General features: G+C 49.6%; 10 protein-coding genes across 10 annotated transcripts; 6 read left to right on the top strand and 4 right to left on the bottom strand.

The window, feature by feature from the left end:
- Positions 1–1,620: 1,620 nt before the first annotated feature.
- ASPBRDRAFT_59357 (translation initiation factor 4B) lies at positions 1,621–3,513 on the top strand (the record flags this gene model as incomplete). The annotated part of the gene is made up of 6 exons (XM_067628045.1): positions 1,621–1,624; positions 1,726–1,782; positions 1,840–1,884; positions 2,007–2,072; positions 2,141–2,437; positions 2,492–3,513. 6 exons carry the CDS (start codon positions 1,621–1,623, stop codon positions 3,511–3,513), a joined length of 1,491 nt encoding a protein of 496 aa, XP_067474180.1.
- Positions 3,514–5,322: 1,809 nt separating this feature from the next.
- ASPBRDRAFT_357224 (uncharacterized protein) lies at positions 5,323–7,623 on the bottom strand. Its single transcript, XM_067623377.1, has 3 exons — positions 7,232–7,623; positions 6,541–7,166; positions 5,323–6,472 (listed from the first exon to the last, which is right to left on the bottom strand). Exons 1-3 carry the CDS (start codon positions 7,455–7,457, stop codon positions 5,480–5,482), a joined length of 1,845 nt encoding a protein of 614 aa, XP_067474179.1. The 5' UTR covers positions 7,458–7,623; the 3' UTR covers positions 5,323–5,479.
- Positions 7,624–9,982: 2,359 nt separating this feature from the next.
- Positions 9,983–11,820, top strand: ASPBRDRAFT_59356 (MFS transporter; the record flags this gene model as incomplete). Its single annotated transcript, XM_067628044.1, has 8 exons — positions 9,983–10,099; positions 10,158–10,178; positions 10,230–10,287; positions 10,340–10,399; positions 10,456–10,741; positions 10,799–11,165; positions 11,223–11,325; positions 11,378–11,820. The coding sequence occupies 8 exons, from the start codon at positions 9,983–9,985 to the stop codon at positions 11,818–11,820; spliced, it is 1,455 nt and encodes a 484-aa protein (XP_067474178.1).
- Positions 11,821–12,679: 859 nt separating this feature from the next.
- ASPBRDRAFT_357055 (uncharacterized protein) lies at positions 12,680–14,100 on the top strand. The gene is made up of 2 exons (XM_067623374.1): positions 12,680–13,225; positions 13,290–14,100. Exons 1-2 carry the CDS (start codon positions 13,006–13,008, stop codon positions 13,841–13,843), a joined length of 774 nt encoding a protein of 257 aa, XP_067474177.1. The 5' UTR covers positions 12,680–13,005; the 3' UTR covers positions 13,844–14,100.
- A 221-nt stretch (positions 14,101–14,321) lies between these two features.
- On the top strand, positions 14,322–15,773 carry ASPBRDRAFT_48457 (Gfo/Idh/MocA family protein). Its single transcript, XM_067626093.1, has 5 exons — positions 14,322–14,394; positions 14,462–14,487; positions 14,549–14,748; positions 14,821–15,107; positions 15,186–15,773. Exons 1-5 carry the CDS (start codon positions 14,358–14,360, stop codon positions 15,677–15,679), a joined length of 1,044 nt encoding a protein of 347 aa, XP_067474176.1. The 5' UTR covers positions 14,322–14,357; the 3' UTR covers positions 15,680–15,773.
- Positions 15,774–15,786: 13 nt separating this feature from the next.
- ASPBRDRAFT_187677 (uncharacterized protein) lies at positions 15,787–18,006 on the bottom strand. The gene is made up of 3 exons (XM_067620107.1): positions 17,216–18,006; positions 16,343–17,163; positions 15,787–16,293 (listed from the first exon to the last, which is right to left on the bottom strand). Exons 1-3 carry the CDS (start codon positions 17,593–17,595, stop codon positions 16,241–16,243), a joined length of 1,254 nt encoding a protein of 417 aa, XP_067474175.1. The 5' UTR covers positions 17,596–18,006; the 3' UTR covers positions 15,787–16,240.
- Positions 18,007–18,289: 283 nt separating this feature from the next.
- Positions 18,290–19,587, top strand: ASPBRDRAFT_162626 (60S ribosomal protein eL32). The gene is made up of 4 exons (XM_067619506.1): positions 18,290–18,329; positions 18,382–18,421; positions 18,793–19,039; positions 19,110–19,587. Exons 2-4 carry the CDS (start codon positions 18,382–18,384, stop codon positions 19,216–19,218), a joined length of 396 nt encoding a protein of 131 aa, XP_067474174.1. The 5' UTR covers positions 18,290–18,329; the 3' UTR covers positions 19,219–19,587.
- A 218-nt stretch (positions 19,588–19,805) lies between these two features.
- On the bottom strand, positions 19,806–21,808 carry ASPBRDRAFT_187673 (pseudouridine synthase family protein). The gene is made up of 2 exons (XM_067620106.1): positions 21,397–21,808; positions 19,806–21,330 (listed from the first exon to the last, which is right to left on the bottom strand). Exons 1-2 carry the CDS (start codon positions 21,637–21,639, stop codon positions 20,017–20,019), a joined length of 1,557 nt encoding a protein of 518 aa, XP_067474173.1. The 5' UTR covers positions 21,640–21,808; the 3' UTR covers positions 19,806–20,016.
- A 1,725-nt stretch (positions 21,809–23,533) lies between these two features.
- ASPBRDRAFT_48453 (acyl-CoA thioesterase) lies at positions 23,534–24,701 on the top strand. Its single transcript, XM_067626092.1, has 2 exons — positions 23,534–23,738; positions 23,805–24,701. Exons 1-2 carry the CDS (start codon positions 23,662–23,664, stop codon positions 24,280–24,282), a joined length of 555 nt encoding a protein of 184 aa, XP_067474172.1. The 5' UTR covers positions 23,534–23,661; the 3' UTR covers positions 24,283–24,701.
- A 544-nt stretch (positions 24,702–25,245) lies between these two features.
- ASPBRDRAFT_137016 (uncharacterized protein) lies at positions 25,246–25,740 on the bottom strand (the record flags this gene model as incomplete). Its single annotated transcript, XM_067618856.1, has 1 exon — positions 25,246–25,740. One exon carries the CDS (start codon positions 25,738–25,740, stop codon positions 25,246–25,248), a length of 495 nt encoding a protein of 164 aa, XP_067474171.1.
- Between the last annotated feature and the right edge of the window lie 1,733 nt (positions 25,741–27,473).

Here is a 27,473-nt window from a genome sequence, read left to right as displayed (position 1 = left end):
AAGATTGGCTGGTTGGACTATGCAGGCTTCATGAGGTTCTTAGAGGAGTCACCATACGAAGTCCTTTAAGCAGAGGTAAGCAAGTAATGTCACCTCTCTGGATAATTCTGGAATCGGTTTCACTATCCAGGAGTGGGTGTGACATATTCCTTGGGGTACTTGTGTCTAGTCTACGGTTGGAACCTACATTACCGTCCATGTGCAGCGTGAAGATGCCAAAGACGCGCATCAACCGCGCTGGTGGAGAGCAAGATATGCCTTTAACCTCAAGAATGGCATGAAACCATTGCGCAAATAGCTGCTACCCATGTCCTGCGTCGCTTGCCCACTGCAGGCGTTGGTCACCTCCACGTTATCCTCGCGGTATACTGGGTGCACAAATCACAAGCATATGACTGGTATGTCTATGCCCATAATATTTAGCCGATGCCGGTAGCTTCAAACTGTCACGACCCAGTGACTTGCAAGGGCTGAATGAACTTATAATTGGGCAGGACCCTGGAATAGAAGCGTGCCGTTCTGATTGAGGTGTCTCCAGCAAGTGTAGGATGCTGCCAAATAAGCTATCTCTGAAATAAACGAGAATTCACTTCACGTCAAAGCCGGGGACAGGACGATTCCAATGGTTGACACTGCTCATATGTTTCAATTCGGCGATGAATTTGCACGACTTTCCAGGATGCAATCATCGACACACCCAGAGGTTCAGAATAACACTTCTATGGAGTGTACTGTGCATCCAAGCTGTCTCTGTCTTTCCAGTTTCCTTGTCGCCACCTGACGTGGGGATTTGTTTTTAAGAGGCGTGGGGGTCGCTTCGGAGGTGAAAGGTATCTAGCTCCATTAGTAGCAATGCCTTTTGCTATGAATTTGTGAGTCTGGTTGGAGAACTGCCGAGTAAACAATCACAGATAGGAAAAGGACAGCGTGCATGTTGAAGTCAGTGAAAAATTAAGCAAACGGAGAGAATCAGGAGTGAAGAAGGAGTGAAGGTGTGAATCTGCGGGTGATGTCTGCGTGTCGGTTAACTAGGTGCCGTTCCTGGAAAGGAACCAACCGCGCAGACAATGAAAAAAGGAATGCCTGGCCGATATCCGAAATGGGGCCTATTCAGGCGGAGAGCCGATGAACATTATTCATCACCATAACAATAGTAACAGGAGGGACCAGAAAGAAGTCCATTCAAAAGTCCACAGGCACCATCTACCTGTTTATCTCATGGGAATCCGACCGAAAAAAGACACCGAGTGGAGAGGAGAAAGAGGGGCGGAAGGACAGAGACACACTTTCTCCGCAAAAAGGCGAGGGAAAAAAGGTGGAAAAAAGCCCTCGGGTTGGGTCGAGGCGGCCGACCCAAAGCCGCACCAACACTTTTTTGAGGCTGACTTTTCTAGCGTCATCACTAAAATTTATCCTCACGGATTAACCTACTTTCCCCCTCTGTCCTTCACTGCGGAGCTCTCCTGCATCCCCCCCCATCACTTTGGACGTCCACTATCACTCTCGTGATTACTTCCCCGTCGGAAGCCCCCCCTTTAAATCCTTTAACAGAACCTTTTTTCTGAGACGCGCACAGGAATCTCCCTTGGCGCGTTTCCCACTTCCTGAACAACCGCAATCATGGGTACGTTGCAACCCCTCCTCGTCCGGCGCACTGTCCCAATGCACGCCAATTTGGCATCCTCTAAACTTGTTCTGAATACTAATGGCTTTATCTACGTGCAGCGCCCTCTAAGCAGAAAGCCCAGAAGATGTCTCTGGGCAACTTCTTGGCCGATGAGAGTAGGTCCCTGTGCACCCATATCGTCGCGGGGATGAACGGTGGCTGATAGGAAACAGACTTCGGTTCTTGGGCTGATGAGATGGAGGACATGCCTTTGCCTGGTAAGCAACCGATTCCTTGCCTTCAATCTATCGCTTTCTGCTAATACTGATGCCTTTATAGCCGGTACGTTGTACATGATATTTTTTTCCCTTCCACCCGGATAATGCTAAACATACATCAGCTCCCGCCCCGTCCAGCTTCGGTCGTTCTGCTGCGCCTTCTTCTGGCTTCGGAAGCAGCTTTGGTGGTACGAAACTCGCCCCTGTGTTTATGCTGAATTTTTGCTTCGAGATATGTGTCTGATGCTGATGGGAGAACAAGACCGTGAGCGTGGTGGCTACGCCGTGAGAGAGCCCCTTCCTCTTCCGACCCAGCCCCCCTACACTGCCCATGTTGGAAACCTGTCTTTCGATGCGACTGCCGCCGATATCTCCGACCTCTTTGCCGACTGTGGTGTCACCAACGTCCGTATCGTGGAGGACAAGTTGACCAAGGCCCCCAAGGGCTTCGGATATGTCGAATTCGAGACTGTTGATGGTCTGAAGAAGGCTCTTGATCTTTCCGGTGCTACCCTCCAGGGACGTGCCATCCGCACCAGCATTGCCGAACCTCGTAGGTGCCCCTGCTCAGGTATGCTAATCTGCGCCAGCTAACGGTAACCTATAGCCAAGGAGCGTGATGTCAAGGAGTTTGACTGGACCCGCAAAGGTCCTCTGCCAGATGCCCCTCAGCGCCGTGTGCCTGATCGTTCTTCTTTCGGACGCAACCTCGACAACGTGTCTGATGCCGGCAGCGAACGGGCCAGCGGCCGCCGCAGCAACTTTGAGAGCGATGGAAAGTTCCGTGACTTCAGCAATTGGGAACGCAAGGGCCCTCTGTCTCCTCCTCCTGCACCTGTCCGGGAAGGTGGCCGTCCCCGCAGCAACGAAGCGCCTGGTTTCAGAAGAAGCTCCCCCGCCTGGGGTGAGGGACGCTCCCAGGATGGCTCCCGCCCCCCGAGACGCGAATTCCAAGAACGCACCCCCACCGCGGCTGAACTCGATAACGCATGGAGATCCAAGATGCGCCCCGATCAGGCCCCCAAGGAGGCCAGCAACCCTCCCTCTCCTGCTGCCGCTCCTGCCGCCCCCGCTACTCGTCCTCGCTTGAACCTCCAAAAACGGACTGTGACTGAGGCCACCCCCAGCCCCTCCGCCAGCACCGAGTCCAAGGCCAGCCCATTCGGTGGTGCTCGTCCGATTGACACTGCCGCTCGTGAGAAGGAGGTTGAAGAACGTCGCCAGATTGCCATCCGCCAAAAGAAGGAAGTGGAGGAGAAGGCCAAGGCCGAGAAGCCCGAAAAGTCTGAGAAGACCGAGAAGCAGCGTCCTGCCAAGGAGCAGCCCAAGACTGAGAAGTCTGCTACGACGGCTGACCCCAACGGCCGCGACACCGCCGAGCACCCCCAGGGCGGCACGAACTTCGAGATCCTCCGGCGGGCCGGTGAGGACGAGAGCGGTATGACTGCCGATCAGGACCAGAAGGAGGAGGCCGCTAAGAGTGCCGAAGCCTCGACCGACGCTGCCCCCAGCAAGACTAACGGTAGCTGGAGGGCCGGGCCTGCCGAGGCTGGAGCCGACGACGAGGGCTGGAGCACCGTGAGCTCGAAGCAGCGCAACAACCGCCGTGGCGGCCGCACGTTTGCATAGATCAATGGATACCCCCCAAGCTCGTCATCGCTTGACCGAAAACCTTGCGCCATGATCCCAGAAGTGCGTGCCATCAAGTGATATATGTTTCTGGCTGTTTGTCGGGTCGCCTGATTAGCTGCACAACACTTGTGGAGATGGCCTGGTGGATTTTGGTTACGTCGATGTCCCGTTTGTTTTGATGTTGTTCAGAGTCGTCCTCAACTTCTTTCGCTTTCTCCTTTCTCTTCCTACGGGTTGCCGCCTCCGTCTAGATCTAGGATTCAGGTCTAGTCCCTTGTTTCTTCCGTCAAGCATGTCGAAAAGTTTGTTCTTTTCCCCCAAATTTCCTAGTTTGTGTCTTCACGTTTCTCTGAGCTAGTTATTCCCATGTACGTGGATGAAGTGTTATACAGCAATGACCCTTATGGCTGATGCGAAGGAAGAAGAGTATACGTTTCTTTTCACGTTTTTATCTTATGAACTTGCTAATCACCCATCCTCCATCTCGACTCCGAAATTAATTTGCTCCACCCCCCCCTTTTGCTGCCAGACAGTTTTCTACTCCACTCTTCAATCTCTCTCTTTTTTTCTCAACTCTGTCTTGCTTCTGGATCCGGGGATGGCGTGTGGAGTCTTGTTCCTTCTTGTTCAACCTCACTGGAGCCCATGCATGTCCCTACTACTAGTACTAGTTGACACGAGGCAGTTCCCCGTACGAATAAGATACCGATTAGCAGTTTATCAAAGAGTCACTCAGTAGTAGTAGGAGCTTAAATGCTTTTGCATCGTAGTAGTAGTCACTGTAATCTATAAAAGGAACCGCGATCATCAGCATTTAGAATCTCATGCCACTGCAATAAATATAAAACAATGCTAGAAAAATGATGTCTTCGGCTATTTCAGTATGGCAACTGATGAAGTTGATTAAAAGGGACTATATTGTAACTAACTATATACAGATCAAGGTAATATCTCTTGGGGCAATTGGTGGAATGAATGCGCCCCCTCCCCATCTCAACCTGCATCGACTGACTTTTTGAAGTTGGAAACCAATCTCACTGTCCGGCACTGGGTTGGCTTGATCCCGAGCCCCAACGCTTCCAAGTCCGCTTGGTATAACTCTGTCACATCAGCCCAAAAATCGAGCACAGTTCCATGTTGGAATAATGCTTTTCCATCTTCCGTCACCATGAATTTAGATGCAAACAATCGTAGTCCATTTTCAACCTGGCATACCGTTGGGAAATAGAACTTGGCTGATTGCCCGAGATTTGCGAATGATAACTGTTCCTCTGGACTGAGGTTATAGCTGAGTAGGTAGGATTCGTCCTTTCCGCCATCTGCCAAACCCAAAGACCTGTTTGATAAAATATCAATACCCAAATTGTTGATTTCAAGCCGATCCAGGTTGATGGGGACTTACAATTGCCGGTGCTCCTTGGGCATTGCTTCACCATGAGCGACACCCACCGTGAACAGACCAAGGTCCTTAGCTTGAGTGTAATTGTAATGGATCAGGCGACCAAAGACATCATAACTGAAGATGTTCTTGGATATGTCCAGAGCACCCCACGGTGCGCTTATATCATACTCAGCCGAATTGTTGACCAAATAAATATTTCCATCAGTGCCGGTCACCAAAGTTGTTGTTAGATTGGCATCCTGAATCATTCGGAATCCTTGCGTCGGGGGTAATGGAGCTTTGCCTTGTCCCTCTTTCTGTTTGTCGGCATTATATTCATGTTTACTGGCTTCAGCGCTCTTCTTCAGGACGTCATCCGGCTTGTTCAAAGTCGCATTCTTATCAGAAGGGAGATCACCACCCAGCGTCTTGGACACCTCTTCGTTCAACCTAATCTCTGGCTCCACATCATCGGCTTTGAACTCGAACCCATGGTTCCATCTAGAATGAGGTCGATTAGATATGCTGTGAACAGGCCACGGAGAAAAAAAGAAAAAAAAAATAGAAAAGAAACGAAGGGCCTTACCTCAGACAGCCTAGGCCCTTTTCTAACAGTTTCCACTCGGCGAACTGATACTCCCAAATCCCCAGGGCTGATGAGTAGCTTCGGCCCTTGGCTCCTGCTCGCATCTCTATGCCTCTATCACACTTATGCCCTTCGTTGACGGAAATTCCTGCAGTGAAATAGATTGAAGGATCGAAGAACACACCCACTGTCTCCTTGAACCCGCTTAGGACATTGATCCCGAATTCAAGACCAAGAGGCATGTTCGAATCCAAAGTTGCCACAGTGTTTCCTTTAACGCCGCCATCAGCTTCTTTCTCTCCCGGGGAGGCCGCTACCACCCATTGAGCAGACGGGTTGAAGCCAGATGCTGTAGTTTGACCCCCTTTAGTTGCATTCAACTCCACATGGCCTGCATCAAGTTTGAATTTGGCGCCGGTTACGATCTCCATATGACCATCAACATAGAGATTGACGCCGGTATTAAGGGTAACCATAGGTCCAATAGCAACGACTTTGGGAATCCAGAGACCGGGAAGCCCAATGTTAAACAACTCTTTTGAGACCGCAGTTTTAAACTTACTACCTTTGTCTTTCAGTAATCTTCCATTCAGGTTCAGGCGAAGGACAGCATCGATGGCTAGGGGTTCATGGTTAGTAAGTGCGATCTCGGCTGCAGTGAGGCCATCTGCAATATTAAAGGCCAGTCTCCCATCAAAGGTAAAGTTCCCTCGAGCGCCGCAATCTACACATTGGAGGTTAAATGCAGCTCCTTGTTGCGCAATCACAAATCCATTCTGTGTTCCTCCCAGCATGCTGGCAGGATCTGATCCGATTCCGAGGTTGGTTGCGGTATGCCAGTCAAAAGGAATATCGGCGTGGTAGGCTCTATCAAAAGGACGCCCAAAGGGAACCATGATGAGGTCGGCCGTCACGAGTGCACGTTCAATCATTATCTTGACCCTTGCACCAACAATAGTGATGGCAGCCTTGGTAGCAAATTGAACAATCTGTGGAGACATATCATCTGGTGAGATCCTGCATGGAGAGGGGTATAAAGATATATGAACACACTTACGCCGACGACCGATTTAAGGCCTTCTACAATCCAGGAGAACAGACCGCCTCGTTTGGCTAGTTCTTTAGAATAGTCATTGTCCATGAAATCCACGGGCTCGGTCTCCCTGTCTGGTATGTCGGTGTCAATAGGGACGTTGAAGTAAGACTGGACTGCATTGGGATCTTTTGTGATATCGACGGTTCCCTGGGTTGGTTGCTCAGGCTCTGTGGTCTTGATATGCCCTTTGATCGGTTCTCGCTTTTGATGCCCTGGATGCAAATAGGTGCCCCAGGATAGATCACCAGCATGTATAGCCTGCCTTTCATCAAGAGGCTCAACTGACACACTCACACACTCGTCATTGTCAACAGTCGGGTTAGATGCCCGGAAGAAGGAGCGATGATCTCCAGTCTGATCTCCACATCCCATGTGATAGGTAACTAGGTTGAATGTACCGGACTGGATCTCATCCTTCCATGATCTCTGCGCACGTTGCAATGCCTCGGGGGTCTTGAAGCAGACTTGCATGGTATTTTCTTGACCATCACAAACGACATCCTTGATATGACTCGAATGCTCCAATACCACTGTTGGACTGGAAAATGTCGACTGCAACTGCGCGTGTTTTGCACCATGCAAGGCAGCTGTAGGTGTTGATTTTATCAGATAAAACCAAGCAGATTCATTATTATCTTTATGGTTTACTCACGTCTGTGTCCCTCCTGAGAATAGTACAATTCTTTCGAAAGTTGAGGGTCTAGATGCTGGAGGTCATCTGGATCATGGTCCGGGTGAAGAGCAGGATATAGCCAGATTCCTTCTCGCGAGAATGCCCTGGGGAGCTGGAGAAGACCATGTCTGTGTGCATGGTGGCCAAATGCCGACGCAGTGCTAGCCAGGCAGGCCACAGACACGAGACAGTCGGTGAATCTCATCTTCAATTGTGGTCAAGGAGATGAAGATGCAGATAGTCTGAATGGATATTTCAGAACTCATTATATACCCGACTGTCTGTAGATCTTGTCATAAGTAGGGAGTAATAAGGAGGAGATTTTTCTATAGTATACAGGTGATCTCTGGCTGCCATCGCATATAGTTCAGTGCCGATCCAGGGGGCTGTTTGCAGTATTCGGAAGTGATTGGAGCACGGGTCAGTGGAACATTCATTGTCTTCCTCATACTTGTAGCCAATAGATTGACAGATGGAGTGTGGATGGTATTGCATATTTGCTTTTCTTTATCGATCGCGTCCTCTTTTGCCGAAGGAGAAGAATAATTTAGTGTGTAGTTCATGCAGGGGTTGCAGATCGTAGATCCGATCTTTCAGCTGAAAGAGATTTACTCCGTGGTTTATGGGGATCTTGGCAAGGGGAGATACAATACTCAATTAGCGAGATTAATTATGGAGATGTTCCAGAGTCAATTCATCACACCTCATTCAAGCATAATGCCACAGATGAATCATGCACTCACTCTCCTTACTCGGAGATTCAGACTTCTTTCTAGCTGTCTCGTAAGTCACCAGACCCACGCCCTTTTCTCGGGATATTTTCAGGCAGCCACTACAAAAGCTAACCCGAAGTTGGGGAAAGAGCATTTAGATAGGCAAGGAAGGAACAACTCGCATTGGGTCTTCTGGTTTCATCACAATAATATCAGGTATGCTGTTCCATCAGTGCTTGTAAATCGCAGTATATCCAGAAACTGTTTCCCCAGATAATTTCTTGCAAAAGGCGCCGCTGTTAAAAGAAGAGGAACACTCCCAGTTGAGGAACCCTTTTTTATTTATATGCTTGACAATTTCTTGGTGTGAAGCGAAAACTTAGCAAGGATTTTAGCCCCTTGTTGTTATACTAACCTAAGGTGTTACTCCTAATTACTAGTCTCTCAGCCAGCCTTGAAAATAATTGCCCACCATGAGGAAGATAGAGAACCTGTAAACAAACCTTACTATTTTACTAGCACCGGCAGAGGAGAGGTCAGGTATAAAGCAACTTGTATATCGTGCATTTCATGCGCCATAGACAGGTCACAGAAGTTACATTTGCAATCAATTCAAAGCGATGTCCAAAAAGTGTCTCTTCACCTCAATAGGTCAATCCCTTCGCATCTTTCTTAATATAACTGCATTTAATTTTCCATGCTGAGACAAATCGGCTGCTCCGCTGGCATTGTAAACCCTTTTCATAACATCTCACGTGTAGGTGAACTGCCTCTCATCATCCATCGCCACTCATTTCTGGTTAAAGTCGCAATATATATCTCCTCTCACTGGGTCTCCTGTAGACACCGATGTAAGTTATCTATCTTACCTCTTTGATCCTCCAGCATTGCCTGTATTTCTGGATTGATTTATAGAATGTTTGCACTGAATTTGCCCAATCAACTTCCTATTACACAGCTGATTGTATGCTTGTAGCTCAGGGTCCTTTTCCACTACGCCCGGTCAAAATCATTGAGAAAGTCATATATACTCAGGTGTCTAAAGGATTAGTTAATATGAAGATAAAACATAACTAACTATAAATTCAACTAGTAGAATTAGGGTAAGCTCCCTTCTATGAATTCTATATCTCAGTCAAGTGCTAATGTCAACTGGCGGGATCTAGGTATTAGGTTCAATGTGAAAGGGAGCCCCAGACTGCTCTTACTGCTTGTTAAGATATAAAGTGAATATAAGCACAGTATTGAACACCTGCCAATCAACCCTGGCCTCCATCATCTTCCAAAGTCAAATACTAGTGCATAATTCAAAGCAAAGAAACTAAAAGAACAACCAATCGCTAAGTTTCTCCTCCTCTTTTCTCGCTGCCTTCCATCATCATGGCAGCAGCAGCAGCAGCACACGTGCGGAGAAGCTGAAGAGCCTGGAAAACCAAACCTAATTCGATCGCAGGGATCGACGAGATGCATGGCGACCCAACTAACTAGTAAGAGAAGAGTACCTAGCAGTTGTAGTAGCTGAAGCAAGTGAGAAACTAACTAAAACTTAGTTCAGTCAGACCATCCATTTATCTCATTCATTGGCAAGATTCTTTGCTCCCCAGCCGCCATCCCGAAAAGGAAGTCGGGTCCCGCTGGTCTGGCTGTCAGATAAGTTCGAGTAGGAGGAGGAAATAAAAGGGAACACAGGGCCGTAGAGTAATTTGTGATCTAGAGCTAGATTACTACGTAAATTGGTCTTTATCTATCTGCTAATCTGTCTACTATCTATCTGTTTTATCTATCTCAGTTGATTGAGACGAGTCGAGTCGAGACTACGATTGCTACCATCTGATTACGATTCCGCTACCTTACCCCACATATCATACTACTGGCTGTATCTAAACTAGAGCTGTTGACCGACTGACTTGGTTCTCTTTTTCCTTTTTCTGTTTCGCACATATCTCCCCTCTTTGCTCTCTCAATATTATCCTCAATTCCATCCTCAACAACTTTCTTCATCGGTGTCGATGTCAACATGCATCCGGACGAACCCCTTCCCGATCCGCCTGCCACTGGCTCTCCGCCCTGGAAGCTCGCTCTTCGCTCCTCCAGGGCATTTGTAATCTCAGTGGTAGCTATTGCGGTCTTCACGGTATTTGACCCTCGCAATGATGGATGAAGCTGGGTGCTGATGTTGTGATCGAATATAGGATGTGTTCATTTATGGGATGGTAACTGCAACCACCTTCGGATCGGCTCGGAGCTTCATCTGACCAGAACAGATTATACCTATCTTGCCGATTGTGCTCAAAACACGCGTAATTGTACCGGAAGATGAATGTACGATGTCTCTGTATCGCAATTGACAAGACAACAGGCTAATCGCCCACAGTGCAGAAATGGATGTCAATCATGCTGGCTGCATTCGGCGGTGGCATATTCTTCGGCTCCCGTGGGTGCCCGCTTCCTTACGTTGTGGGATGAGCGCAATTGACACCGCATGACCAGCAATATTCGGTTACTTCGCGGATAGAAGCTCATCACGCCAGCTTCCGTTCCTTATTGGACTTCTCGCGCTCGCGGGGACGACGATCGTGTTCTGGTTCGCAGAAACCGTGTCGTCCTTGGTCATTGCGCGCAGTCTCCAAGGATTGTCAGCTGCTGTGGTCTGGACGGTCGGCTTAGCCCTTGTCGTTGATACAGTGGGCAAGGACCAGGTAGGAGCTGCAATGGGATATGTCTCGATGGCACTGACAGTGGGGACGGTGTTTGGGCCATTTATCGGAGGAATTATGTGAGTTCTATATATGGTCGCGTTGGAAGCATGAATGTTGGTTGGCTGATTATTTAGGCTGTCGCGAGTGGGCTATCATTCAGTCTTTGTATTGGCAATTGGATTGATCGTGCTGGATATCAGTCTTCGGCTGGTTATGGTCGAACCGAAGAACGCTGCGCAATGGATCCAGTCGAGCAGTGGCGGAGAGACACAAGGCCTGCTAGATGAAGCTGAAGCGCACGGCTCTGGGTACGATGCGATTACGACGAATTTTAGCGCAGGACAGACATCTGGCCTCGATGCCGAGTGTCCAACCGAGGGCATGACCAGCAGGAGGGCGACCTCCGTACCTGGGATTGTCCGTTTAATGTTCTCAGGCAAGTTGCTGGTCGTTCTTCTAGCGACGGTAGTGGATGCCATCATCTGGTCCGCTTTTGATACGGTATGTGCCACTTCGAGCGGTCAGTTCCTTCGCTTCACAGAAGGTTAACGAGGTCAGGTGCTCCCGCTGTATGTCATGAAAACGTTCGGATGGGGATCATTCGAAATCGGGCTGTGTTTCCTACCGCTCTTTGCACCGTCTTTCCTCTCCCCATGGATCGGTATGTATCAAACGATCTCTATCGTTCTAGCTCTGCTGATCAGTGTTTGCAGGTGATGCAGTGGACCGATGGGGAGCACCCCGGGTAGCCTTCATTGGCTTCCTGCTCGATTTTCCAACATTGTTGCTCTTCCAGCTTGTCGCACGCAACACGACCCAGGACCAAGTTCTCCTATATGTGTTCCTCTTCCTCGCAGGTGTCGCTTCGACCCTGCAAATGGTTTCTTTGATGACGGAGGTCAACAACGTCACGGAGCGGTACGAGCAGGAATTTCCCGGTATCTTCGGACATCAAGGAGGAACTGCGCAAGCATACGGTCTCTTCAATGTCGCCTGGTCGGGCGGACAAGTGCTGGGGCCCTTGGTTGCGGGTCTCCTAGTCGAACGAGCCGGCTGGACGACAATGGTAACGGTGTTGGGGGCAATTAGCGGAGGCATTTCCGTGATTATCGCGCTCTCAGATCGAAGGGTTCTGCCGATGAGGGAAAAGAGGTGACGGGTTCGACGTAGATCTCACGAATAACGATGCTAAATCCGTGATGATGAGTATGAACGATAAATAACGATTGATGGATCAAGAGGGATGTAGACGAGATGTTCATTGGAATCAAAAAGTCGATGTACGGTCATTCGTTCGGAGGTGTATGGAGTGATTCCGGGAGGCCTGCAAGGGAGATAATCTCGGTATTTCTTCAGCGCATCTCCTTTCTAGATAGGTTAAGGTTGGAAGATCTCCCGGCCAGCAAGGGCGCCTGATCTTCCATCAAGGCTGCAGGGTCCATCAATTATCTCATGGCTGGTGTTACCCTGGCGATTGAAGGGACGCGATGGCATCCAGGGCGGTTGGCCGGGAGGCTGGAATGGAGTCGAGGCCTTTCGCAGCACGCCTCAGAGTCGGTGTATCGAGCGCCCATCTGTAGGACTTCTTTACGAGACAAGCAAGTCAGCTTGGAAACCGTCATGACATGCGATGCAACTGGCAGATCAACCAGGCAGGCAACTGACGAGTCACCAACAGCAACTCACTAGCCAGCGGGTCTCAACGGCGCGGTCCACACGTGTCGCCTCGCCGCGGATCCGACAAGATTCCACGACATCTCCAGGGTTCGCAGAAGGCGCAACATTGTTGGTGATGCGTAGTCGTCTAATGCCAGAGATCTGATCGCATGCATTGGCAGTTACACCGTCTCCCCAACGATAGGAAATAGGTGATTGCCAGCGCAGCAGCAGAGTGAGAGGATGCATTCCTTTGCTATTTCTGGAGGGAAGGCCGGCGGCTCCCCCACCGCTTCCCGCCGCAGGGACAATTAATGCAGTCAATCCATCCCAGTTTAATCAATCAATCTTCCCCGTCTTACTTCCGGTGCTGACTTCCTTCCTCTCACCGGCCTCATCCCCATCTTCCTCTGCACGCACTCTCTCGCTGGTTTGGGCAGGCTGGCTACCGACATCCTCTCTTCCAACCACCTTCCCTTGCCTCACTGCATCGCTGCATGAAGCAGTGCGGCCTCCTATTTATTGTCTCTCTGCCGCTTTCTGCGACACTGGTCCGGCATCCTTTCATTTCAGACTCCCGCCGCTCAGTTTCACGTCTGATCCGCTGACGTTGCCTTCCTACAATCGATTGTGCATTGTACACGATCAACCTTCATCCTCATTCTCACCTCATGTGGCACAAATCATGTCGACCACCACGACTACCACCGCTCTAACGTCCACCACTCTAATCGGCACGCTGCCCACGATGGCGGGCGCTGCCGCTTTCGTCTCCGGAAAGACCTGTCCAACTTGCGGCCAGGATGGCTTTCTTGCTGCTGGACAGTCCACCACTGATACCCGACGTCGGGCGAAGGACCTTGAAGGCCAGGTCAATGCCTTGAACTTGCAGGCCATGCAAATGGGTGAGGATACCTGGACCATGATCTATACATTGACAGTGTGCTAACGGAGGCCATTCTTCTACAGCCGAGAAACTAGCCGCCTACGAAGAAGAGATTCGAAGACTGCGTGCGCAACCGCCCTCCCGGAACAACACATCCGTATCATCCACCGCTTCGACGCAAATCGATCGGTCCCAATCACCTACTCACCTACAAACCTCCCCGAAATCGCAACCAGGTCGACTTTCTACTCTTGCCTCCTTCCTCCCATCCCGTCGACCGAGCGCTACCAGCACTACACAGGCTCAGCCGGTGGCTTCGCCCCCACCGCCGGAACCCGTACAGCCGACGACCAGCCAGGAGGATACACTGGAGTTACAGAATGCGTTGAATCGGGAGCAGAGTCTACGCAAAGCCGCAGAGAGCCAGTTGTCGCAGGTGAGCACGGAGGTGGAGGAGTTGACAGCGCAGCTGTTCAGCCAGGCGAACGAGATGGTCGCGCAGGAACGCAAGGCGCGAGCTCGGCTCGAAGAGCGGGTCGCAGTGCTGGAACGTCGAGATGTCGAGAAGCGCGCTCGACTCGAGCGCTTAGAGAAAGCGATGGCACGCGTGGAGCGGATCCGAGCGATGGTCGGGTAGAGGGTATAATTAGTTTCGATTGCTTTTCCTCGCTCTTCATTCTCGCTTGGTTTTTATCAGATACCCCAGTGTTTTGTTTTGGCGAAAGCCATGTTATGGTTGGCATGAGATGCACGACCTGACGGGATGAGGCGTACTTATGAGAGTGACGATAGCATTTACGGCGCAGCGTTTTGAATTATAGCATTGGAGGATATTAATATAGCATAGTACACATACTTTCCTTTCTATAGTTTTATTCAGATTTCCTCTACATACCCCGTACACAATAATGAATGAAGGAAAGGAAATGAATATCCACCTAACCCCGCCATCCACAATTGGGGACTAAACGCCAATTAGTTTGGATTGCCTCTCGCACGTCCCCACATTTATTGCCTATAGCAAATTATATTAATAGCATCGATAGACCCTTTTCATCCCCATTCTCCAACTACTCCTATAACAAATATATTCTATTTCTACCTTGTCGCTATTACTATTCTTATCGTTGATCCTGTTACATACATCAAAAATGTCCTCCCCCATCGGCGTAGCCATCATCGGCAGCGGTAACCCCTCCCTTACCCTATTCCCAGTATTAATGTCAAGATCCCTTTCAAATCTAATTGAAAATAGGCATCTTCGCCAAAGAAGAACACCTGGTAATAATCACCCATATATTTTCATACAACATGTATTGATCATAAATCTGACAAATGATAGCCCATCCTATCCACCTCCCCCCTCTTCACCCTCAAAGCCATCTACTCCCGATCTCTCAAATCCGCAGAGACCCTCATCTCCGGCAGCAAAAACGAAGATGCCCTAAGAAACGTGGAGTTATACTCCGAAGACTCGTCCGAACCAGGTAGAGGATTCCAAGATCTCCTCGCTAGGGAGGATGTGCAGGCTGTTATTATTGCGTGAGTTATCTACCCTATCCCTATTTACCCTCACTATCATAATGAATGAACTCATATTAATGGTGGGGATAGTCTGCCCATCCCCGCCCAACCAACCTACATCCGCGCGGCTCTCCGTGCCGGTAAGCACGTCCTCAGCGAGAAGCCCATCGCCGGTGATCTAAGCACCGCCCGGGATCTTCTCGCAGAGTATCACGCTCTCATCACGACGAAGAAGCCGCTGCTCTGGGGCGTAGCAGAGAACTGGCGCTTCCTGGCGAAATTCACGCGAGTAGCGGAAGAAGTCCGGAAGTTGGGGAATGTGAAGGCGTTTAGAGTTGGTGTGAGGACGTTGATTGGGGAGGGGTCGAAGTATCACCGTACGTTATTCTCTTCTTTCTTTCTTCTTTCGTTTGCACTTGGTTAGTGGAGATATGGTACGCTAACATCCCAGACAGAAACCGAATGGCGTCGCAACCCCTCATATAAAGGAGGTTTTGTCCTCGATGGAGGCATCCATGCCATCGCTGGATTGAGACTCATTCTTGGAAAGGAGGACGCCATGGCGGCGGTATCGGCCATGATGGGATTGCAGCGGGAGCATCTGGCTCCTGTAGATACGGTCGATGCGGTGGTTAAGACCAAGTCGGGAGCTAATGGGGTGGTGTCGTTGTCGTATGGGTCTGCTGTCAATGAGACGGTCTTTGAGTTTAGTTGTGAGCGGGGGGTGGTTCGGTTGGATCAGGATACGGTGACGGTTACTGGTGGGGAGTCGTTTGAGGTGCCTTATGAGGGACGCGGTGTGAATTATGAGGTGGCTGCGTTTGGAGAATCGATTCTGAAGGGACAGTTGGAGGAGAGGCTGCGGCCGGAGGAGGCGATGGCTGATTTGGAGGTTATGGAGGGGATGTTTGGGAGTGATGGGGCAAAGGTGCAGTTGAGTTTACAGTGATGAACAACTAGACTACTAGGAGGGTAGTAGATCTTTCAGATATATACGCGAGACTTCAATTTCAAGTTGTATGTCCAAAAAAATCATTCAATTTGTCTTATGATATCCCGCCTCATTGTCCTATCAAAGCAACGGCCCCAGTGATGTACGGGATCTTCACAGCGCGTTGTAGGGAAACCGCTATAACTTGCAGGTATTCCCGTTGCACTAGGAATAAGAGGAGCATTCTCTGACTGGTCTGCGGTGCATATAGCTTCAAGAGAATAGTATTTCTGCGCGCTGAACGGGGTCTCCTATCGCCTACAAAGTGTTCTTGATGGTCATGTGGGCCTCACTCACTCATCTCGAGAGAGGTGACGCGAATATTTTGTGCCCGTTCATTCGTGCCTTAAAAGGCAGCATCGTGGCCGTAACTGTCTCGGCGCTTAGGGGTTACCTTTCCCGTATCAAGCAGTAATCGAACTAGTTCCGCGTTTCCTGTTGCCGCCGCGGCCATCAACGGCGTCCGTCCTAGCTTGTCAGTCCCAGATGGCAATTGCTCGAGTGCTTTCCGAATCGCCTTTACCGAAGGTTTTCCGACCAATGAGTCGAGGTGGAAATGAGCAAGTAGAAATCTATGAATGTAAGCACGAGAGTAGATCTCCGAATGGAACAGGAACACACATTCCATCCACTGTTTCTGTAATTGCATCGACAATCTTAGTCTGTAGCTTAGCATTGGTTGACACGAAGTCTGGCAGCTGAGACATGTGACCTTGCACAGATACGCCTTTACATCTTCAGTGGCAGCAGAGATTTCTTGCTGCAAACAACCCTTGAATGCCGATTGGATGACCGGGCTGTGTCGTGAAGTAGCGAATATGCTGACTGTGTGGTTGCTCTGCAGACGAAACAACTCCAAGAACAACTTGCGTAGCACTTCATTTGAGGATGAATATTCATCAAGGGCGTCCACCACTATGAAGATTCTCGAGAATTGACCAAGAACAACGGATAAGTTCTTAGTGAGCTCTTCAAGTTTTGGCCGTGTTTGCCGTCTCTTATGTTGGGTATATAGAGACTTTATATCCTCAGGAAGAGAGGACATCCTCTGAATCAATTGCATTATCAGACTTGCAAGTACATCTCCCACTCTCTGCTCACGATGGCGTCGAAAATCGCAGTATATATAGGCGAGGCCAAAACTTCGATCGTGTTGAATCATCTCTCCGAGATGATCAATGACAATAGCAGTGAGTATTGTTTTTCCAGCTCCAGGTATGCCCGTGCACAGAATATTTTTGTTGTCGTTGTTGATCCACTGCTGAAATTCGTCGGTGCCTAGTAGCCACTTACCGGTACCATCTTGCCGACGTCTGAGAAAGTCACTTTGCTGAGTTGCATAGTTAACTGTTGTAAGCCATTCGAGAGTCTCGTGCCAGGCTTTGTCTTCTATGGTGTTGTTGATCTGCTCAACGCGCTCTTTCGTAGCGAAGGCTACTTGACTACTCCGGAAAATGTGAGCACTCGCCTTCCTGGGCTGTTCTAAATGCATACCTGGTCAGGCTGGTGCTGAAGAGGCTGAAGACATGGATACTCGACTGTATCCGCTGATATATTTCAGCCATCTCAGCTTGGTCCCATTTAAGTCTCTTCCAGACGCGGCGATAAGTTCCCCCTAGGCTGTTAGTGCCAATGTTTAACTCCTGGTACTTGTCTAATCTGCGGAGCAGTTCATTCAATTCATTGTAGCAAGATCGATAAACATCATCTAGTTGCTTCTTCTGCTGGGTACTGAGGCCCACTTGCTGGTAGGTGTCTTTGATATCACGGAGGACATTTGATAAGGTCTCTGGACTGGTGACATGTAAGTACAATAGACGTGCATGATACCGAAACCTACGCTTCTGAAATATGTTTGAGTTGATCAGGTGCATTTCGAAATCGTTTTCTAGTGGTATTAGCGACTTTCACGACAGCGAGGAAGTCCCCGACACCGTATCCGAAGCTCATGTTGCAGCTTGGAGGAGCAGCCGCGAGTTTGACAGCGAGGAGCAACAGAGATGCAATGAAGCCGTTTAATCATCCAATTTCTTAAAATTGATCAGTAACGGGCTAGAAAGAGCATTCAGCCCTTATAAGATCAACGCTGTCCGCTGGCCAGCGCCGGCATTGTGTACTACGGAGTACAGATTGCAGCCTCGCGGAAAGAGGGGGATGGCCCCCGCCCAAAAGCCATCAGACTGAGCGACATATCATTGGCGTCAGCTGTCTACGCCATGTATCACTGTGGGAATTGGCCTGTAAAAGTCTTGCTTAATGCCCAAAGGGAACACAACCATCACCGATACGACGGGGCGGTGCTGCTGCTGTGTTGCGGAGGCGGAAGTCATCCAAAGTACGGACGGAGTATATCACAGCAAATATGCGCTATGCCATATATGGCAAGGCGCGAGGTGAGGTTATCCACCGCACTAGCATGTAGCTGAGTCAGCAATACCGGCAAAATGCAGGGCAAGCGGGATGAGCCCTAACGCACCGAGAGCAGTTAGACTCGCTAAGCGAGCCACTAGCTCGACTCTCTCGGGCGGCCAAACCTGAGCGCGAATTTTCGAGATCGATTTCGACCCGTACGACAACTCCCAGCGCCAGCCCGCGAGACGACGACAAGGTATGTGATATTGCTGTCAGCTGCTTGCCTGTTGCATGCTAATTGAGAACAGATGGTCCTCGCAAAGAAGCACGTCCCCATCGTCAAGAAGCGTATGTCCTTTCTTTTCTCCCTGCTAGTCCCAGCCCAGTTCCCAGCCAGAGTACGATCCGTCGGTTGTCAGTCGTCCAGCAAGCATGAGGAATATATACGGTGCGATGGAATGAGAAATCAGACGATCGGAGCGACCACGTCGATATTTTCTTGTTGCGAAAAAACCGATGGCGAACGACAAACATGATCGGCGAAGAAATTATCACAAGCGACCGAAATTTCGAATCGATCCGAACGAAGAAGATATCATCACCCAATAACATGAATTGAACAAGTGCTTGCTGGACCACGGACATACAGCCGGATTGAAACTGAACTACAGACACATCGTGAAGACGAACGACCCGACTAACATCATATTCGTTTCCAGGCACCAAGCGTTTCTGGCGCCACCAGTCCGACCGCTTCAAGTGCGTGCCGGAGTCATGGCGCAAGCCCAAGGGTATCGACAACCGCGTCCGTAGACGCTTCAGGGGCAACATCCCCATGCCCTCCATCGGCTACGGATCCAACAAGAAGACCAAGCACATGATGCCCTCCGGCCACAAGGCTTTCCTCGTCCACAACCCCAAGGACGTTGAGCTTCTGTTGATGCACAACCGCACCTACGCCGCTGAGTACGTCCCACCTGCTACATTTAGCAGACAGCATCTCTACAAGAATCAAATGCTAATAAAATATAAACAGGATCGCCAGCGCCGTCTCCTCCCGCAAGCGCGTCGACATCATCGCCAAGGCCAAGGCTCTCGGCGTCAAGGTCACCAACCCCAAGGGCCGCGTCACCACCGAGGCTTAAATGGATATGGAATGAATGTAAAGAAAGCCCAAGAAATTTCATCATTTTCAATTTCCATTTTTCATTAAAACTTTTTTTTCCACTTATACCACCAAATGGGAAGAAAACCAACCACTTTCGGGGGAACATTAAAAAGCAACAACAAGCAAGCAACTTTACTTCCACTGTGGCAGTGGGGTCAGTTGTTTGTTTGTTTGTTTGTGATTGGGGAACTTGCGGAGCCTTGAATCATCGCATCTTCTAATGTGGGCTTTGACGTTGACGACGTATGTGCTGGATTGCAGCGTTTTATGATGATTGATTTACATTGCATGTGGGTCTTTTATCATGGGGCGCTTGTGGTCGTGGCTGGTGCTGCCAGTCTGGGAATAAAAATTCAAATCTTATGAAGACTTTTTGATGACCTTGGTTTGCGTGGGTGTAGATGTAGTCTTATTCTGCTGTTGTAGGTCAGTAGTTGGTTCCCATTTTGGTTGGTTATATCGTAAAGTATAGACTATAGCTACGTAAATTACCTTCATCTACTTGGGTCTACGACACATCAGAGAAGCTGTGGTTGTATGTACCTAGTACCAAACAGAAGATGGGGCTATGTTATCTATATGACGCTTGTTCTAGGATATCTCCGAAACTATGGCAGATGAAATTTGTCTATGGTGGTATCAAGTAAACGAATCCAACTGTGAGACAGAATGTAGTCCGTCGTCCATCATCTCAACATGTCTAAAATCTCTAATTGCAATTGCAAGCAACGCCAATTATGCACCATATAACCAATTTGCTAGAACGTGATCTCCATCAAGCAGTCGCCTGCGCGGCAGCATCTGCTTTCCTACCAGACGAAATGTCAACGAGGCCAACACCCTGCACAAGTGCAGGAATATTCGGCTCCGAACCATCTTCCAAATCAGACGTGACAGCATGTCCGATAACAATCTCTTCTTCTTCGGGAACAAAAACCCAGTCGGGCATCTCACGCGGTCCCTCCATACCATCCGGGGGCAGAGCCCAGGTCGGCATCTTGCTAGTGTACTTCCAGCCGTCCTCTTTGTCAGAGTACGCCGCGGCGTGGAGGAAAATGCCGAGATCCTCTGGTCTAGGGTCCGAGTAGAGCTCCGTATCACAGATCTTGCATCTCTCGCCGGACAACATCTCGCCTTTGCGCTTGTGGTATCTCTCCACGGCGGCTTCGTGCTCGCGCGACATGATCTCCTCCACAACGGAGTTGTCCGTGCCAGGAGGTACCATAGGCACCGTGGTAAGGTGTGTCCGGTAGCTTACAGTGTCGGGGACTTCGGTCTTGCCGATGTTACACAGCTTATCGATGAGCTCGCTGTCGCGCTCGTCGCTGATCTCGTTTTTGCCGAGATCGGGACCGAAAACTTTGCGATTGGAGTAAATGGGATCGTTCGAGATCGGGTGTCCGAGGAACTGGAGATGCACGCGAATTTGATGCGTGCGGCCAGTCAAAGGCAGACAATGGACGATACTGTAACCTTCGTCTTCGTTGGTGTAGACCGGGGGCGGAGTCGCCACCCGTCCCTCCGCGTCGGAGGCGCTCTGGGGCTCCGCAGCTTGAGGCGGGATATACGCCAGACGACGGAACTTGGTCTTTGCCTCCTTTCCAGTGGCGCGAACGCGGTTCAGGCCTACCTTGGGGCTCACGGACATGATGGGCTGATCGCAGACGATGACGCCGTCAGGGAACTTTCCCTTGACACGCGCCACATACTCCTTCTGGAGGGTGCGTGCCTTGAGCTTGTTCGTCATGTTTTCTGCAGCCTTGGGGGTCTTCCCGAGGAACATGACTCCGGAAGTGAGTCGGTCCAGACGGTTGCAAGGCCGTGGGACCCATTCCGGATGGCGCTGAGAGCGCATGATCTCGAGCACGGAGTTGTAGTGGTAGCGACCGGCGGAGTGGACGGGCACACCGGCGGGCTTATCAATGACAATCAGATCGTCATCCTCGTGAATGATACCAATCTCTTTCCCGGTGACGGGGGGTTCGTGACGGTGCAGGGTATGCGAGATGATCTGGCCGTTCTTGACGACGGTATTGGGGCCCGCAGGCGTGCCGTTGACGGCAACGAGGCCATCTTGTAGGGCTTTTCTCTGCAGTCGTGACAGACTCCGTCAGTAAATGGTTTGTGAAAGCATAATCAAGAGATGAGAGCGTACGTAGTACTCAGCTGGACGATCGCGAAACTCCGATAGGAAGATGTCCACCAATTCACGACCCCGCCAGCGCTCCTTGCAGAAAGTGTTGTAGGTATAGTGGTAGGGCTTCACCCGGCGCAGGCCGCCTTCGAAATAGTATGGTGCAGGCCAAGGGTCGCAAGGCGTGATGGCCACCTTCGGGGGTTCCTGAACCGGGTCAGGAGGTGGGACCTGCAGAGTGGTGTCGACGGGCACGAGAGACATGATGGGTGGAGGAATCCGACCGCGTCGCAGTAGGTACGCGGTGATGCGAGGAGAGGGAGCCAGGAGGGAGAGCGAAGGTAAGAAAATGGCAGTAATGAAAGCGAAAGTGAGTTGGAAGGGACAGGGGACGAGAGAAGGGGATCGGTTCCTGGCGTGGTTCCGCGGCGGCGAAAGAAAAGAAAAATTTGGCGATGCGGGGAAATTCCCCGTCTATACAGTCAATCCCGCAGTCAGCATGGCTGGACTTGCCGTCAACACTGAGCCATTAATTATATAAATTTGTATAAAGGAAGAGAGGTGTAGACTGGATATAGTACAAGTAGCATATCAGTAGTACTAGTGCTCGAATTTCAAAGCCTATCATCACTAATGCGACTTTTGGGAGCGTCCTAACAAAGTACAGTAGTACTAGCAACATATAATGCAGCGCGCGGACTGGCCGTAGTACTACTAGTGATACTACCATGATCACACCACACCACCCATCATGATTTCAATCACATTCATAGTAGCAATTTACTAGTATTAGATTAACTTAGTGAGTACTAGCATCAGAGAAACCCAGGCATAGTAGCATTAGAGCTAATTGTCAAAAGGAAGTTCTCACTGTCTAAGTTCCGAGGATAACCTACTGGTCATCTCCGAGGTGTCATAGATATACTGTACTTCGATCATAACCAAATCGGTGGACATGAAAAGGTATACCTGGAAAGTATATGCACCACCCAATGAAATCTTCGAAGGGAATGGGATTCGAGGTGATATGCCAGATTCTATGCTCAGCCATATTCCTCCCTACTTCGAGGTTTCGAGGCCAACCTGGTCAAGTCTCAGGGCTGGCTCATCAGCTACCCGCGGTAGGGCATGTAGGGTAAAGCAACAATCTAGATGCCACTAGAATCTGTGAGTTTCCTTGAAGGGTGGTCTGGAGATCATATTGGGCAAGGCTTTTCGAGTGGGCTAGCTTCGACAGTGTCTGGATGATAGAGACCATTGGCTGGTGCAGCAATCGCTATAGTGCATAATTTGAAAAGAAGGTGACAGTGGTTGAACCACCAAGTAATATCGTCAGCCAAGATGGCAGCTCTTATACAATGTCCCTGATGGTGATCGATCCGTAGGGCTCTCAATGATCAATTGCCGCTAGACTCCTGCAATCACGATTGTAATCGCCAACTAGCTTCGAATATTAGCAGTGATGTGGGAATTGACACTTCCATGCTGACACACTACAACATAGACATCTTGACTATATCCTGATTTGAAGTCTCCGAGCAGACATACTGCACATTCCAGGGGTTGAGCTGCTGTACTCCCTAGACAGCGTGCGCTTAGAGTCAAATAGCGAATATAACAGTATATACTCAGCTCACATCATCACTTCCATGAATAGTGTGATGCATAGGAACGTACTTCATGTGGGTGAGAGACAGCTCAAAGTCAAAGAACCATTGTCATGGATGCAGAGTATAGAAATCAAGCCACTAACCCGAAAATAGACTAGTTACAGGAGACTCGACACCTAAACCACAAGGTGTCTATCAACCCTCATTAAACTCGAGAACAAGCAGATGTTCCTGCAGTTCATGAGGAAGATGCTTCGATGGGATCCAGAAGAGTGACAAAGTGCCCGTGAACTGCTGACAGATCCGTCTTTAGTAGACTGTTTTTAAAATTAGGGCAACTTATTTACAATAGATCGAACAATGAAGAAAGTCCAATAAAGGTAACAAACAATGCTTGAATATTCCTGAAGTTTGAATACGCAAGTAGAATCCCGCTAGGCCCGACCGCCCGGCGAACGGCCCTCGGTGGAACACGCCCAGTTGCTCAGGGCGGCGCTCCTCAGCCTATGCCTTAGTAAATAGTTATGCCTCGGCTCAACTCGGTAGCTCCGACGTCCATCCCTCATCTACCATCTACCATCTATACATATTAGACCACACCAAACCAACCCACCACCTCAACACCCCCCTTCTCAATCTACCCCCATTCAACCATAAACCCCAACCCATACACACAATGCCCTCCGAAATCGCGCTCAAAAAGCGCCGTCTCCGAAGCGACTACATCTACCACCAAACACACCGAACAAGATGGTAAGCCAAACCCCATCCCTAGTTATCACACCTATCACCCCAAACTCAACAAGAAATCTAAAATAGGTTCGACAACGACATGTACGCCCACCTCAACAACACCGTCTACGCGACCCTCTTCGACAGCATAATCAACACGTATCTAATCAACCACTGCGGAATGGATCCCTTTACGCACAACAACCCCACTCTTACCACCACACCCACACCATCTAATCCCGCAGAATCTGCCTTCAAATCCTCCCAAGTCGGCATCATGGTCTCCTCATACTGCGACTACTTCTCCTCCGTCTCCTTCCCAGATATCTTGGACCTGGGGCTACGAGTCATCAAGCTAGGGAATAGCAGTGTGACGTATGAAGTTGGGGTGTTTAAGCAAGGGGAGGAAGATGTGAAGGTTGTTGGGGGGTATACGCATGTGTTTGTGGCGAGGGAGACGATGAGGCCGACGAAGGAGGGGATGGAGGGTGGGGTGAGGAAGGGGTTGGAGAGGTTGTTTGTTCGTGGTGGTGGTGGTGATACTTCTGGGGCAGCGAAGTTGTGAGCAAGCAAATTAATAGATTCGGGGGTATTGGTGGGGTTGGTGGTGAGGCCTGTTCCTGGTGAATGGGCTATACTTTGGGGGTTTGTATATGCAGAAAGGAGGGGATGAGTATACAGAGTACTGCATTAAGTGTCCTGGTGACATTTAGTATCTATTTAGTCATTGCTGTGGATGTATATGTGGATGTCTTGTATCAGGTGAGCTGGTGTAGAGGTAGAATCGAACAGTGATAATAGGGAAATAGTTCCGTTCTACGGAGTACTACTCCATAGGCCACGGCAATCCCGATTTCATTCCGAATCACATGTCAGTCAAGTGCAGGAAGAAGAAATCTGCGAAGATACGTCTTATGCAGCTGTCATGTCGATCTCATCCATACCCGGACTTGCATGCGCTAAACTTTCCCACAATGTCTACCCGAGTATCCATACATCTCTCAATTTTGAGCGTCAAGTGATTCGTGACAAATACGTTCATGAGAAGATAGTGTGTAAAAATAGACTGTCCTTATGCTCCAGTGTGCGGTTCGCTGAATGATCAGTCACCCGAAATATAACAAATACAGAAGATGTGAAATGAACAAGAAGACCGCAAGCTAAACCTCCATGCGCTCTATCGCAAAGTCTATCCGATTCTCTATGACCTTGACCCGAACGCCACTGTCGCTTTGTAAACAAGGTCACTGCAGAAAAGCAGATTCATCCCAGCATTACAGGCTCATGTGTGAATATCATCATAAAAGTTAAGAAGGAAAGGCAAACAGAAAAAAAGAAGCAAGTAAGAAAGAAAGACACCGCGCTTAAACGCTATCCCATATAGCAATCAATCAGTCGTGTGTACGCGCAAACGACCAACGCATGTTCTGTAGAGTCCAGCTGCAGATAGCATCACGATGGTCAAGCACGTGTTGACAGCAAAAGAAGTTTTCGGTTGGTTCCCACTCGAAGAACGACCTGGTAAAGATCAGGTCATCTTGTTCGGCAGAATGCTAGCCCGGGACACATTTGAGCTCTCGGGGAACAACACTCGGCGCAGGGTTTTCGACTCTGCATCGTAATGCCATTTCTGGTAAGGACCGGGAATGAATTTGCCCTTGGCATCCCATCCGGCCACCCAGGTGTATCCATCATCCAGGAGAAAGAACATGAATTTTTCGGGCTTGGCGCCTTCGTGGATCTCCACGGTATGCCAGCGGCAGCGCTCTTCCATTTCGTGTTCGAAAATGTATCGGTGAAGGATTCGGCAATAGACAAGCGGGACGGGAACTTTTTCCTCGTCATCATTGCCGTCTTTGTAGACAAGATGCCATCCCCGACCCGGGATGTACTTGTAGATGCCAGGAACGGGACTATCCCAATGTTCCTCTTTGTGGATCGAACCTTGGATGCGTTCTCCACGTTGAAACCAATAGGTTGGGCAGAACACGTTCCGCAAGCAGAGAAAGAGGTTGGGAGCCATGGTAACGAGGATTGGAGAGGCTTTCCTCCGGATGACACAAGGTCGAGAGATGTGTTGAAAACTTCAGAGGTGTAGAAAGAAGATCGAGAACGCTCGCTTGCTGATGAACAGAATATCAAGAAAGAAACAACGGGTTGCGAGTTGCAACGACGGGTTATAAGTCGACGTGCATCTTAAACAAACAAGTAGTATAACCTGAGAGTAGAAGATAAAGGGAGAAAAAGAAGATGTTAGGCAACAATCAATAATGGCTGATTGTGCCCCCAAGTGCTTTGAGAAAGGAGTAGGATTCGTCGAGACTGCCTCCGATGGGATGGCTTAAGAGTCCAGGGGAAGGCAAGAGCGAGATGCACGACACGCGGTAACGATGCGGTGTGTGCGATTGTAGTATATGTAGACGTGCCTGGCGACAGTCTAGGCCCGGCCCAAAGTTGGACGGAAGGTTGGTTTTCTTTTTCTTCGCGAAGCCTGAAGGAAAGAAAGAATCTGGATTGCGGCGGGCTTTAATTATTGGAATTGGGACTGATCGACAGGACCAGGAGACAAGGGAAGCTGGGAAGAGGGGCCGCGAGACAGCTAAAAGGAACAGGCTGCCGCAGGAAGTGGACAGCTCTTTCTTTAAGATTGCTTCTTAGAACCGCATGGTGGCAAGCTCACATCTGACTGGACAGAAGGGAACAAGGAGCATGGATACCCGTCGACAGAGACGTATCTGGAAGAGAGAACTGATGAGAGGAACAGGACAAATGGCGAGCACCGGATTGGTTTAAAAAGAGGCAGGAATCGAGATGGTGTGCGCCTCCGGGGGGGCGGTCTGAGGTCAGAGGCAGTCAGACGGTCTCAAGAATGAATTGTGGGTGTGGAAACTGGAAAAATTTTCTTGATGTCACGGACTAGACCACACTGAGAAGGCGCCCGTCATCCCAAACGGTAGCGTGGGCAACTGAACTTGCAACTGGATCCTTTCCGTGGCCTTAATCACCCTAATCCCACCCTAAATCAATGGAATCTTTGCCCTGCAACAGGAAACTTTGACGCGGGAAACCCGAGCCCCACGGGATCCACCCTCGGGCGATATTTTAACTTTTTTCCTTTCTGTCTTTTTCCGCCATCCAGGCCCGTAGTATTTGATATCCCAATCTTGGATGTAGCTTCGGAATTGCGAGGTGTGTTGCTTTGATGCATATGCTATATCTTTCCCATCAGATGTAGAAAATAGATGTGTGTGAGAGAGGGAGGGAGAAAGTGACTCCGAGTACGAACGTGAGCATCACGGATCACATCATCCCATAGTTCCAGTTACCTAAAATTACTGTAGCTCCGGGCTACGGTGGCTGTGCCTATGGCGCACACTACTCCATGGTGACTCAAGTCCTTGCGTGGTGGCCTCCATCACGAACCACCACCCCCTATCATGTCCCTCGGGGCATCGCGTAGTGAACACTTCACCTGGGGGGTTCGAGACCTCTATCACGAAATCACCCGATCTTGGCTCTCATTTTCGGGCTGGTCTCGATCCTTCCTCGGTTGAACTTTGACTTTCTATCCCTTTCTTCGGCAGCAGGATTGAGGGTAGGAGCATAGTTGTTATGGTTGTACCCCATGTGGCTATCGAGCTAGTCTGGCTGGCTGCGATCGTCCGATCATGATATCACTAGCGCCACTCTCCTATCAGACTCTTAGCAGACGAGCAACACTTGAGGTTCAAAAAAGAAATAATCACCGCATTAGTG

The sequence above is a fragment of the Aspergillus brasiliensis genome (genome assembly GCF_001889945.1).
Source record: "Aspergillus brasiliensis CBS 101740 unplaced genomic scaffold ASPBRscaffold_18, whole genome shotgun sequence".
In the NCBI taxonomy this organism is placed as follows: domain Eukaryota; kingdom Fungi; phylum Ascomycota; class Eurotiomycetes; order Eurotiales; family Aspergillaceae; genus Aspergillus; species Aspergillus brasiliensis.
This window is presented reverse-complemented; position numbering and strand designations above follow the sequence as displayed.